General features: G+C 32.4%; 2 protein-coding genes across 2 annotated transcripts; one reads left to right on the top strand and one right to left on the bottom strand.

Annotated features, from left to right (window-relative positions):
• Positions 1-1,159: 1,159 nt before the first annotated feature.
• LOC137806061 (phytochrome-associated serine/threonine-protein phosphatase) lies at positions 1,160-8,738 on the bottom strand. The gene is made up of 10 exons (XM_068605985.1): positions 8,498-8,738; positions 8,014-8,160; positions 7,801-7,868; positions 7,508-7,565; positions 6,498-6,608; positions 6,318-6,368; positions 4,672-4,815; positions 4,490-4,585; positions 3,770-3,841; positions 1,160-1,482 (listed from the first exon to the last, which is right to left on the bottom strand). Exons 1-10 carry the CDS (start codon positions 8,576-8,578, stop codon positions 1,399-1,401), a joined length of 912 nt encoding a protein of 303 aa, XP_068462086.1. The 5' UTR covers positions 8,579-8,738; the 3' UTR covers positions 1,160-1,398.
• Positions 8,739-11,780: 3,042 nt separating this feature from the next.
• On the top strand, positions 11,781-13,327 carry LOC137806057 (uncharacterized). Its single transcript, XM_068605980.1, has one exon. It carries the CDS (start codon positions 11,782-11,784, stop codon positions 13,153-13,155), a length of 1,374 nt encoding a protein of 457 aa, XP_068462081.1. The 5' UTR covers position 11,781; the 3' UTR covers positions 13,156-13,327.
• The last annotated feature ends 192 nt before the right edge of the window (positions 13,328-13,519 follow it).

The raw sequence follows: 13,519 nt of genomic DNA, 5'->3' as shown, positions 1-13,519 counted from the left end.
AAATCTACACTCTCATCTTACAACTATTTTTATTAACTTTTAATTTAATAATTTAATTTATATTTTTAATTTAATATTTTATTATTATATGTAGTTGTTAAATGATGTAAGAGAAAATATAAGGTCTAAAAGTAGTTTTTTTCCATTTCTTAATATATAAAACAAAATCGTATTAATAATTATAATAAAATACTACAAAAATGTGATTTCGTATCAATCAATAAATTACTATTAGTGTATTATACATTATCAATCTCATTTTGAAATTGATGGTACAGATTTATCTAAAAAAAATAATTGAATATCTAATTCAACCGTTTAAGGAATCAGATTATCAAGTGAATGAAATGTTTAACTAACTTAATGATTATCTCGTCGATTATTCCTGTTAGTCTACATCAACTAACATGAAAGTTCACATAACTTTATAAATACATGAATCAAGATTTGACTAAATTCAATTACTAAATATCAAATAATGATTTTAACATTAAAATAACTTAAAAATATACCATTTTTTCACGTTCTAGCCAAGATCCAACAAGAACCGAGATTTCATTATGATCAAGAATACCAGGTCTTAAGAGTGTACTAGAATAGACATTTCCTACCTATAAAAATAATTAAATATTATTTAAAGTCATAAAAGAAATTCACATAATATCCTTATTAATGTGATTTTACGGCAAACAATTTTTCTGCTTTATATTATATAGATATAAAAGCTGACTATTATATATAATAACATACTATAGATATGTAGGCGAAAATATCATTATTTCTAAAAGTAATATAAAAATGTATAATGATAAATAATATGGGGGAACTCAAGTTATTAATAAAAAAAAATTAACATTTTAACAAACTTCCAATATGCGGATGCGAAATAAATCTGATCCTAATAAAAAAAAATTATAGATTTAAAATCAATAAATTACTAATGGAATACTGTGTAGCAATTATTATTATTTAAAAATTTTAACTTTTAAAATTAAAAATTTAAAGAAAAAATGAAGTTTTAAATTTTAAAATAATCTTATTTATAACCATATACCAAGCTTTTCATTCTTTCTCAACACATCTAAATGAAAATCTGAATTTTCTCCTTCTGAAAAAGGGGATATATCTACCTTCAACCAATGGTGATCAGTCATGGGGATAAGTGAAAACACCAATGAAACAGCAGTTCATTTTTTACCTTGTTTTCCTTGAGAACACAGATCATAGATGGTGATATAGTGGCATTTCCGATTGCGAAATCTTATGCCAAAAATAAAGATCCATCTTTAGAAAAGTAATGCATTTGAATCTCCACGATACAAAACTACCAACGTCCAATCATAATAGTAAGGCATTTACTATATAATTTTACAATAAATTCAAGAAAACATCTTCAAGTTATAAGAAATATGGAACGCCTGTCCTGGGGCCTCTCATCTGGTTATTCTCCTCTGTTTCAGTGAAAAATTTAACTTCTCTCTCCTGTTTCAAGAAAAAAAAAATGTAAGTCTATAAACAAAATGCTGTGAGCAACATCACAGCCACGAAATCCAAGCATCCTAACAAATGTTTCAACACTCAAATATCAGGCATGCCGCATAATAGTAATTTTCATTATGCCTGACGGGAATTCTATATAATTACAAGCTTAATAACAAATAAATAGCAGGGATGAAGGAGATGTGATGTTGACTCTATTATCCTATCTAGACAAATCCAGCGTTACTATCACCTCAATGGCAAGTACAATTACCACAAACACCACGAAAACACAAATAATAGTTCAAAACTACATTCCTTTTCTTATTTGGGGTCCCGAAGAAAGTATATTTTGTCACCCTGGTGGAAACACTATGAGAAAACTTTTTCCACAACCATAGTCACTAAAACAGTATAAAGAATACAGAAAGAAGCAGGGTCAGGTGAAAATTGTGTCTATCTCTTCATGGCCCCTAAATAGGTGGGGCATATCAATATTTGTGCATATTTATGGACAGATCGGCAAAAGGTTAACATATGACAAGGTCAGTTGAAAAGTTAACATGAGAGGGTCGATTCTCATCTCATTATATGAATCTTTATTCATACAGAAATTAATTGATATAACTCAAAGCTATGGATCCATATTGCAAATGTAAAGTAATCCAGTGAGTATAAATAAATTGAAGTGTTAGTATTTTGTATCAGTATCACAATTACTAATTCTCAAAAGAACTATATTGTAAGTTGCCTATACATAACTTCCCCTTTTCACTAGATCTTTGAAATTTCAAACGTAAGAGTGGTAACTTGACCTTTTCTTTCAGAAAAAGGGAACTCAGTTTGCTGCCCCCAATTTTCAAACGTTTTGTCAGAATAATTCTAGTTAATGTTTGTTTACTATCTTCTGCCTCGCTTGCCTCAAGCATTGTATTCATCCCATTTCTATGGTGTGCAGACAAAGCCTGACAAATGTTCGCAGGTCATTGTTAAAGCCTGACACGACTTGTGATTTGTAAAGCTCACTAATTTAAAAAAATTCTTGGTTTAAGTTTGATGTTCCTTGTGTTAAGTTATCTATATGTAACAGTTACTTCAGCTCGAGTGGCTGTGTAGTTGATATGGAATGGTTTTAGTTCTGTATACGTTTACTAGAAGAGAAACCACAACAAATGTTTTAGTTGTCTTTGTATTATGAAGCTGAGTGTTATTCCACTCACTAAGCTATTTCATTTCTCATTTCATCCAATCTTCTCTTATTTCTATACAAGTCATATTTTACCCATCAATAAATTCGTCATTGTTTTATTTGATGGTATTGTAACACAATGTCTCAATTTAAGGTTAGTTAGTGTTTGTGAATTTATATTTCAAGCATTCATCTAAACCAAAACTTGAACACCATGCACAACAAAATATATGCAACTTCATATTTAATAACTTTCTTGTATAAATACTTTACAGGATTTTATATTCATTAATATTTTAATCATGTTCATAAATAAATATTTTATAGGATTTTAGTTTGTTTTAAGTATAAACCCACTCACCACTTGCCTATTTACTCCATGTAAGAAAATCCAGGCAAAAGCACAATAACTCTAAGGTTATGCGAGTAAATTTTTTTATAGAAAAAGGGACAATAAACTCGAATCCATAACCAGGACAAGCACTAATACTACTAAAAGAGAAACACCTTCAGTTGCTTGCAACCTCATGTATTCAGATTTCAGACTCAGCAAGCAGCAGCTTAAAGGAGAGAACCCCTATCGCCTTTTCTTACTTAATGGCCTACATATCACTATCCAATTACAAGATAGTATAAAAACCACTACCATGGATCCAGAGTGCGGTTCTCTGATTCTATCAATACTTGATAAATACCAATAACAATCATTTAACATTTTATCTTTTGGCACACCATCTGTGACAGACTACATCATACAGCCATCAGTATTCAAACTGTATTGGACTCACCAGTTTATCACTCAATAAACCATTCTCTGTGCTGAATAGCACCATTCATATATTCAGAGAAAAAAAGTTCCCCACTAGTAAGAAGACTCGAATCATCCTCCATCTTTCAAGTATTAAGTTCTTTAATATGAAGGTCATACAAGAATGAATTCTACTATTTGATTTATCAAAGAAAGAGGAGGTGGTTTAAAAGTTCTTCCTTGATACAAGATAAGCTATAAAACAAAAGCCCCACACACATCATAAGGCAGAATGATGCAGTAACTAAGATAATCCGGAAAACATTTAATAAAACAAGTTTCGATTGACTCACCATATTTTCATTGAAACTAAGAATAGAAGCTACATTTCCACAACGGTAACAGTAATTAGGTGCAGACCATACCTGCAAAATTAAAATGAATTACTCTATTGATCTCGTAAGTCTCAAATAAAACTGTAGTTTATATTTTTATTCAAAAGTTAAATTGATAGGAACTTGGGTATTATGGGATGCTTGGTGGAACATTTACATGTTCGGTTCTCTTCTCTTAGTAGCTAGCTTTTGAAGATGGGTTCCACAAGAGTTTGGATACTTATAAATTGGTATCAAAGTCAGGTTGTCAGTGTTGACACTAAATGTCATTGAGTGAAGTGTTGTAGAGTGAAAGCCAAATTGAGTAGTAAGAGATGCTCAATAGAATATTTAAGTACTTGGTTGCCTCCTTAATAGCTAGCTTTCGAGGGTTGTTCCACCAATGTTTGGATACTTATCACAAATACAACAACAAATAAACTTGATCCCACAAGGTACGGTTGCCTAGATGTACTTGTCATATTAGAAACCGAAGAATTCAGGAGAACCATTTAAAGAAGTATTTGATAGTTTCTAACTACTATTTCTTAGGGCTTCACTATTGCTATATTTTTCATCCAAGTTTCTCTTATCCTTCAATGTGAGACAAATCCTTGCTCAAGGTATTGGCACTGCCCATCCCTATAGTTAATTAAAAGAATGAAAAATCTTAAATTTTCAAAAGAAACAGATACGTACAGTTACAAGGCCTTTATCCTGGAACATATACTTGAGACCTTCTTGAACAAGTTGGTGCGCTCGACAAACAAGATCAAGATTGTTTATGTGATTGAACTGCATGAAAATAATGCCCTTGTAAAATTCACACATAATGTTCAATACTTCAATTCAATAAGCAATTCACTATTGAATTGCATTACCTCAGAAGTGACCCGGGATCCAAAAAGCCAACCAGCTCCACGGGGACTGACTGCCCATGTTTCAATATCTTCAGGATCACTCCACATCAGATCACAAAATGGCCCCTCATGAGGAATTTCACAATTCCTTTCAATGACCCTTATCTGTCAAATGGATATTTATTGTTATATTCAAAGAATCTGTTTCTCTATATCTATATCTATCTATCTATGTACACACACACACATAAGGATTCACCTATAAAAGGCAACATAAATTCAGTTAAACAAATACATGGCTGTCAAACTCACAAGTCAACTTGTCAACAGGCCAATAAAGTAGCTACCCAAGGAAAACAGAGTTGAAGTGTAGGAGATGGAAATGTGGTGTTTAGACCTGGGTGGAATTGGGCAGAGGCCAGTAGACTTGTATATCCATGGGCTTTTTGTTTCTTGTCTTCACTTTTTGGTTAATTGGCTGGTGCTGTACTCTTTGTTGATTGGTTAGTTAGTATATGGTACTCCGTTCTTCATGATTGATTGGCTGGTTGTGTTGAGTGGTAATCTAGTTGATTTGTTCATTGCTAATGTTGAATACTGACCATGTACATGGCATTCAAATTTAATTGCATACTACAATGGGTTATAGGGGTTTAAAATGTTTTCTTCTATTGGGTGATCACAAGTTCATAGAGAGTTGAGTTTGACAACCTTGAAAATAATACTAAATGAACACAACAACCTGTGAAATGGCTGTTTTTTATAATGCTGAAATAGCAACTTCAAGAATTTAGACAACTATTCATCAAGAATTGTTTTTCATTCTGTTAAATATTAAACCCACCAAATGAAATAAGAAACACCACACAGTATTTTTAATTCAAACAAAAACAGATCACATTATTAATTGATTAGTAAAAAGTAAGGAAAAGGGAACACAAGTGTATCCAACTCGATAAAGAATTACTAATTTGTTAAAATAGTGATATTTTATTTTCAGAAGAAGCTTGGAAGCATGAGGCATAATAAGGGAGAATCAGCAAGCTAACTTAAAAGTTTAAATCCATTTTGATCCCCATAGTTTTGCCAATGTGTAATTTTGATTCCTATAATAATTTAATAGCTTTTTTAGTCCCCTAAATTTTCAAACTTGAGCAATTCTAGAACATAATATATCATCTAATTACTAAAAAAATGTAACATATCTTTTGTGATAAAAAATACTAAAGTTCATAATTAAATATTGTTATTTATTATTTTACATAAATAAGTAACTAATATTGTTACCATTGACGGACATGTCAACATTTTCTGTTAGAAATTGAAAAACATATTAGCAGTGCACTATAATAGCTTAATTTTATAAAACTAAAGAACCAAATGTACAATTAAACTTTTATAGGCACCAAAATTGCACATTCACAAAATTATAAGGACCAAAATTTATTTAAACCTAATCTAAATTAATACTTCACACTGTGTAGCAAGTTAAGAGGTAACTTACAAGAACATCATAACACATAGTCATCCCTAAATATGATGTATCCAAACACAGAAAAGGTAGGACAGGCATACTCACATAAACAATGTAACAAACTTAAATGAACCTTAAACTACGACAATATTGAGCTTGACCAGCAACTGAAAGCAAAGGGTAGAGAGAGAACCTGATCAATTGTTCGAATGTCTGGAGAAAGGCCACCATGAACACAAAGCACCTGAGTCAACCAAAGCAAATAAAAGACTTTTTTTTTCAAACAGAATTTGCAATAAAAAAACCTGGAGCACTGCCTACATGTGCATTTGGAAAATATAAGGACTAGTGGAGAGAGTAAAAAGTGATTTACAGTTCCATCTATAATTGCGGAAAGGGTAAGATAGTCAAAAACATCTGTACAGTATCGCCAAGCATTAGCATTCCCATACTTCCTCTGGCATTCATCATAAAATCCATAGACCTAGTAAAACATAAAATTACAATATTAACATAAAATGGCATGACAGAATTCAACATTTCTAATTTTGAATCTCAGAACTTCCACAATTCACACCTCATCTTTATGATCCATAAACAGAAATTCATAAACATTTTCCACTACAGAATAAGTTAAAAGGAAAACCTAGGGAGATAGCTCCTAAGTCCCTACACCAATTTTGCGAACTCGAGGATTGTAAGAGGACCAAAAGGGAATTAAAGGCAATTATTTGCTAGGTCTAAAAGGGTGAAGTTAACAATAGTGATGCACTGATCCAAATCAGGTAACCAGTGAACAAAAACCACCAAGGTTAACTACCATAGTTCAAATCTTGCATTGCAGAAATCAGATTTCCACTTCACTTATTCAATCCCAAACCATGGAAAAATAGATTCTGTTTGCATTCAAACCAAACAATCATCTCCTAACTTTCATTGCAATTTTGGAAAAATTCTAGTTGGTAGACTATTCTAGACTAACTATTTCTTCTTAAGAAATTTCAAGAGGATCCATTTAAAATTGCTAACGATGACATGAAATGAAGTCGTACATAATCACATAACAACCACTGCCTATGCTTAGAATTGACATAAGCCAAAATGAGATGGAGAAGAAAACTTCAAAAGCGCTCCTATTTTGTACCGCTGTTTACTGAAATTAAAATCCAATAAGTCTAGAGAGTTATTTATGTTTCTGGTAACATGATAACATCAATGAACTAATCAAATAATCATATAGAAAATCCCTGGTAAGATTCAGATTAGTATGTCATAGCGCGATGAAGCAAAAACCTACTCTTTCCCATAATATGTTTTCTACTGCTTGCTTAGAATAATTTACGCCAGGTACAAATACAAGCTTGTGATAGAACAAAAACATACCTGTGTTAGTTGTCTACTTTCATGGTTTCCACGTAGAAGGGTAATATTAGCTGGGTATCTATGAAGTTGAACAAAAATAAAAGATGCATAAATAAAAAAGAAACGAATTAATATAATCACAATATTTCTAATTCTAATTTCCAACATTTAAGGCCCAAACATGTTCACTAAATTACTACCATGACTCCATGAGGAAGCAAACAAAATCTTCTTAAACATAAAGATAGTGTAACCGAAAGCCATGTAACGTGAACAAGTTAAGGCAGATGCAAGCATACATGGAAACAACATACCTAGCTTTTAGAAGTAAAAGGATGGTGAATACTTCAAGACTATTGTAACCCCGATCAACAAAGTCTCCCTGCCACACATTTAGGGAAGATATAGCACTTAAGAAAGGATATATTGTAAAAATGGGTACCCAGTTCCAAAAGAGAATAGTACTAGTACATACATAGTTATATACATACATACATACATAGTTATATACATACACACAAACATACCATAAAAATGTAATTTGTCTCCGGCACATGACCCCCGGTCTGGAAAAGTTTCATCAGATCATGAAACTGACCGTGAATATCACCACAAACCGTCACTGGACTATTGACAGGCTGCACATTTGACTCCTCAATGAGGATCTCTTTAACCTGAGATGCCAATACTCACTCGTGAGTTCAATTCAAAACTAAAGCTGCAACAGGGCACAGCAGAAGCTAACGGTAGACCTAGCACCAGAGTTACACAAAGAATATAGCAATAGCAGTGCACATAAAACACAAGCAGAGCACAAATCGGGGAACAGACAGAGCCTGCCCTAAAGATCTTCTACGATGCATATTGGTTACGGAAATTGGGTTACGAATGGAGCAAAAGAGCAGATTATAGATGCAGTTGATTCGAAGATTTGACAGAGTTGGAGAGCAATTGAAAAGAGAAACCCTAAAATTTGAAAGAGAGAGAGAGAGAGAGAGTGTGTGAAGATACATATTCGCAGAGAAGTTGAAGCTCGTCTTCAAGAAGGTGCTGGCCATCTTTCACCTTGGAGATCCACTGGTCCAAATCCATTTCACCTCCTTCCGCTGCCAAACACAACTCTGCTCCTACTTCCCTTCTCACCGGTCAACAATGAACAACTTTTTAGGATCTTATTTTTTTTTTTCCTATTTCCTAAACCAAATGAAATCTTCTCGCCAATAACCAACCTCTTCTTCTTCTTATTCTTATTTAAATTAAATCAATTCATCTTTATACATATTCAGAAAATTACTAACCTAATATTGAAATAAAATTATAAAATTACATGGGAAAGCCGGATTAAAAAAAAAAAATCATGCAAAAATTTAGGGTAAAATTCTTGATCTGGTGTAAGAAAGGTTTTTCCATTTCCAAAGATTATGACTCCACTAATCGTGATTAAAATTTATTTAAATTTTTATAAATGTTTTTAATTTTAAGAAAGGAAGAGACACTATATTTATTATGTTAAATAACTTAATAAAAGTCATATAAAAACTATATAGTATAAAATATTTTAAAACTAAAAAAAGGTTAGATTATCAAATTTTGGGCATAAACATTTTTATAGAAAAAACATGTCTGAGAAATATGATTCGTTAAAAATATTATTTCTAAAATATATATTTCTCTTTTTTAATTATTTTATTTTGTGATATGAACTTTAAATTTCGAAAGTAGCTGGAAAATGATTTCATTTTTTATAACAAATTGAATTATCTTTTAGGTTAAATGCTTAGGGTTTAGGTTTCGATCATAAGTTTTTTTTTTCTTAAAGTAATAATTTTTACAAAGTAATTAGGAGATTAATACTTTTACGAAAGAACTTAAAATTTAATTATTAAGAAATTGATAATTAATCATTTTTATCGACTCTATGAAAAAGTAGATGAAAATGTTTATATGAAGATAATGTGAGGTAAACAAATATATATTGATAAAATTATAACCATATTACATTTTCATTGTACTCTTAAAAAAACCTTTATTTACCAAAAAAAAAATTGAAATTAGACATATATATATATATGTGTGTGAATATCATCTAATTATATATACACATGCATATAAATACACATAAATGTGTGTATATAATATCAAAAAATATAAAATTATAATAGTACAGTATCACCAAAGTTTATATGAAATTAGCAGTCCTACTTGTCATTGTTTGATTGTATGTGGTCAACAATACTATTACAAAAAAAATTGTTAAGAAATAATAATAATAAATAATAATGTTTTATTAATATATTAAATTAAAAACATTAAGCAGATTTTGGCATATGCTAGTAGAGTATGAAATAATTTTAAACTAAAAAATAGTTTTGAATATTTAATAAATAATTTTAAAACAATATAACAATTAAAATATATTTTGATCCAGTGGTTTGAAATTATTTGAATTATATTGAAGTTAAGTTAATTACGTTTTATAATAGACTTCTGAATTCAACTTTGACAAAGAAAAAATGAAATATGTTTTAACTTTGTTGACATGTTTCTTGAAAAGAAGATTATAGGATCTATCAATCTAGAAAGGTTTTGAAAAACAATCTTCATTATCGGACATGAAAGTTTATGTGAAAAAATCAAAAAACAACAAGACAAAATATTTTACCTTAAAAGAAACGTCAAGGATAAAAGAAATAAAAATTCTACCACTTAAAAAAAAATATAGAAGATAAAAATTGATGAAGTATAGTATTCTTTAAGACACTTAATATTCTTTAAACACGAAGCTAATGAAACTAATAATTAATGTGAATATTAAATTAATGATTACATTAATATAATAATTATACTTATATGAATGATAAAGGATTTCGTAATATTTTTAAAGGTTTTTTTAGCTTTGTATATCATCAAATTAAGGTTAAGGAAACACTTACTAATTAAAAACACAAATTACAACCTAAACTAAATATTAAACACAAGACCAACATCTTACTCTCATTTATTGTTGATAATAATATGAGGTTTGTATCAAATGGATGTCAATAGTGCATGAAAATGAGGAAGTTGTATATAGAATAACCCATTGAGTTTAACAAGGTCTTGTATGGTTTTAAACAAACTCATGAAGCTTCGTATGAAAAACTAAATTAATTTTTCTTATTGAAAATGGTTTTTAAGAGAAAGACACTACTTTTATATTGAAAATGGTTTTTCTTATTATTCAGATTTATATTGATGGTGTCATTTTAGATACTAACAAACCCATGTAGTAAGAAATTTTCCAAGTTTATGCATGAGTTATAATAAACATGATGGGTGAGTTGAAGTTCTTCTTGGTATTCAAAATCAATGAACAAGGAATCAACGGATGGGGAATAACATCTTCACCCGCCAAACAAAGTATGTGAATGAGTGATAAGTGTCAAAATTACCTGTTCATGTACTTTATTGAGACACTTAATTTATATCACATTGAATATTTTTATGTAAAAAGTGTCTTTATCAACTCTAAAACTTAGAAATGTATGCATCTAGAGAAGTTACTTAAGGATTATGGTTTTTTGATTTACAGGTTTAGGTGCAATAGAAAAAGTCAATACAATTTATCCGTCGAGTAGAATTAAGTCAATGTATTCCACTCAACGTAGAAAGTTGGAGAGCATAAGACCATCAAGCGTGGCCAACACCTGTTGTTTCCATAAAAGAAATTTTTCTTCATCAAGCTTTGAGAAGAATCGGAGTAAGAGTTAAGCTCTGATACCATATTACGAAGTGGACTTTAAGCCTAACTCAATCCCATAAAACCGGTTCATAGGATTGAGGTTTGCACTCACTTATATACAATGAAATGCTCTAATCTCTAGTCGATGTAAGATCTCCAACCTGCAGAAGTCATAGTTACTCAAGAAAAAGAGAAGGAAAGCGAAAAAACTAATAGCTCTAGATAACACACCTATCTAACTAAATTCCAATTCAGTGAATGACAGTGTAACTTTTTTATTCATATATGCTCTTACTAATTGCATTTATGTTAGATATAATATTTGTTGTATGCTTACACACTCATTTCCAACTTCACTTAAGATATTCATTTATTTCCAGATATTTGTTTTTTATTATTTTATTAGAACAAAGATAGGGGATAAAATAACCATTGAAAGTTAAGAATATAAGGCAGCATGATCAAACTCAAAAAATAAATGCAACATGTGATAAAAAAATTATTATTTTTTAAAATTGTTTTTGTTTTATATGACAAATACTAGTAGATAATACGATGAGCAGGAGAGTGTGGGATGATAAGATTCCTCACAACACGACACGTCTCTGTCCTAATCATTTTCTTAATTTCTTTTTTTAATATAAAAACTTTAATCCTTCTCTTATTTCTTCGTCTTCTCTTCGTTCTTCACCAAACCATAACCATGGCGTCTTCAACCCAAACTCTCCTTGAACGTGCTCGTCCCTTCCTCCGCGGGGACCTCCAATCCATTCACCAGAACCTCCCTTCGCTCGTCGCCGTCCTGCAGAGCGTCGGTGCCGGAGAGTGCTGGCACAAACACGGCAGCTTCCTCCACCATCTTCTCGACATATACCGCATTCTCGCCCTCTGGAAAGCCCCTCACTCCGTCTGCCTCTGCGGCCTCTTCCACTCAGCCTACTCCAACTCCTACGTCAACCTCGCCATCTTCGACCCTTCAACCGGCCGTGAAGTGGTTCGCCACCACGTCGGCCACCAAGCAGAGTCTCTCATCCACCTGTTCTGTGTCGTTCCCAGGCAGACCCTCATCCACGACGATCTCCTCTTCCACTACTCCGATCAAGAACTCGTGCAACACCTCGCCGAGGCAGATATATCTCTGAGGAACGCCAAGGAGAAGGGCGTCTTCGACGGGGAGGAAGGATGGAGGAAGAAACTGCAGGGTCTTGTTCCGGCGGAGGGGGTTGAAGTGAAGCACATTCGAACGGGTGAAGGGGTGCGTGTTTCTCGGAGGATAGTGGGTATTTTCGTGATGATGACCATGGCCGATTTCTGCGACCAGTTGTTTGGGTTTCAGGATGTTCTGTTTGATAACGCGAACGGTCGGCTAGAGTTTTCTGGCAACAATTTGGCGGTTGTGTGGCCGGGAGATGGGAAGCCGGGGCTGTGGATGAACTCAATTTCAAGGATGGGAGCAGTGTACAGGTTGATTGTGAGGGAAGAAGAGATTTGGATTGAAGAGAAGAGAAGGAAGGTTGGTGGGGTGGTGGTGGATGTGGAGAGAAATGAAGATATTGAGTTGGTGTTGCCTCCAGTGTTTGATGAGTGCACAAGGGTTTTGGAGGCTGGGGATCAAATAGTTGCAAGAGATTTGTACTGGGAAGGTGTTTGTGAGAGGGAGATGGGGAAGATTGAAGAGTTGATGGTGCAGTCAATAAGCAAAAACCCTTTTGTTGGAGAGCCATATGTGGTGCTGAGTCAGGTTTGTTTGACAGAGGGGAGGTTTGAGGAGGCTGAGAAACATGCAGAAAAAGGACTGAGACTTTTGCTGGAATGGGGGTGCCCTTGGGACAAGAGGAATTCTTGGGAAGGGTGGGTTGCGTGGAGTAGGGTGTTGCTGATGAAGGCTAAGGACAAATCTTGGCCTAACACTTCATGGGGCATCCTCAACTTGGGTCTTGTAAAGTAGTGTTCCTTCTCATCTTTAACCAAATAATGATCAGATTATCAGTGTGCTCTATCTTTGTTACTGTTTTTATCATTACATAATCAATTAATGATGTTTTAATGATCTTTTATCTGTATGGATCTTTGGTTGTATTGTACATTTAAGATAATCTTAATACTTGATTAACGTATAATCATATGATTACTGATCTAAGTGTATCTTAATAAAATATATCAGAACGTGTAGGTGTGCGTAGTTGAGTTACTCTTGAAATATCGTTTATACATTGGTTCCAGGCTTTGGGAGAGAGAAATGAAGAAGAATCTTAAGAAAGAAAAGTATTTGTAGAATTAGTCCTTAACACCTCAATGTTATATATATCAAA

This window comes from Phaseolus vulgaris, chromosome 3 (genome assembly GCF_000499845.2).
Source record: "Phaseolus vulgaris cultivar G19833 chromosome 3, P. vulgaris v2.0, whole genome shotgun sequence".
In the NCBI taxonomy this organism is placed as follows: domain Eukaryota; kingdom Viridiplantae; phylum Streptophyta; class Magnoliopsida; order Fabales; family Fabaceae; genus Phaseolus; species Phaseolus vulgaris.
Note: the sequence above shows the minus strand (reverse complement) of the source record. Positions and strands in the feature narration are given on the sequence as shown.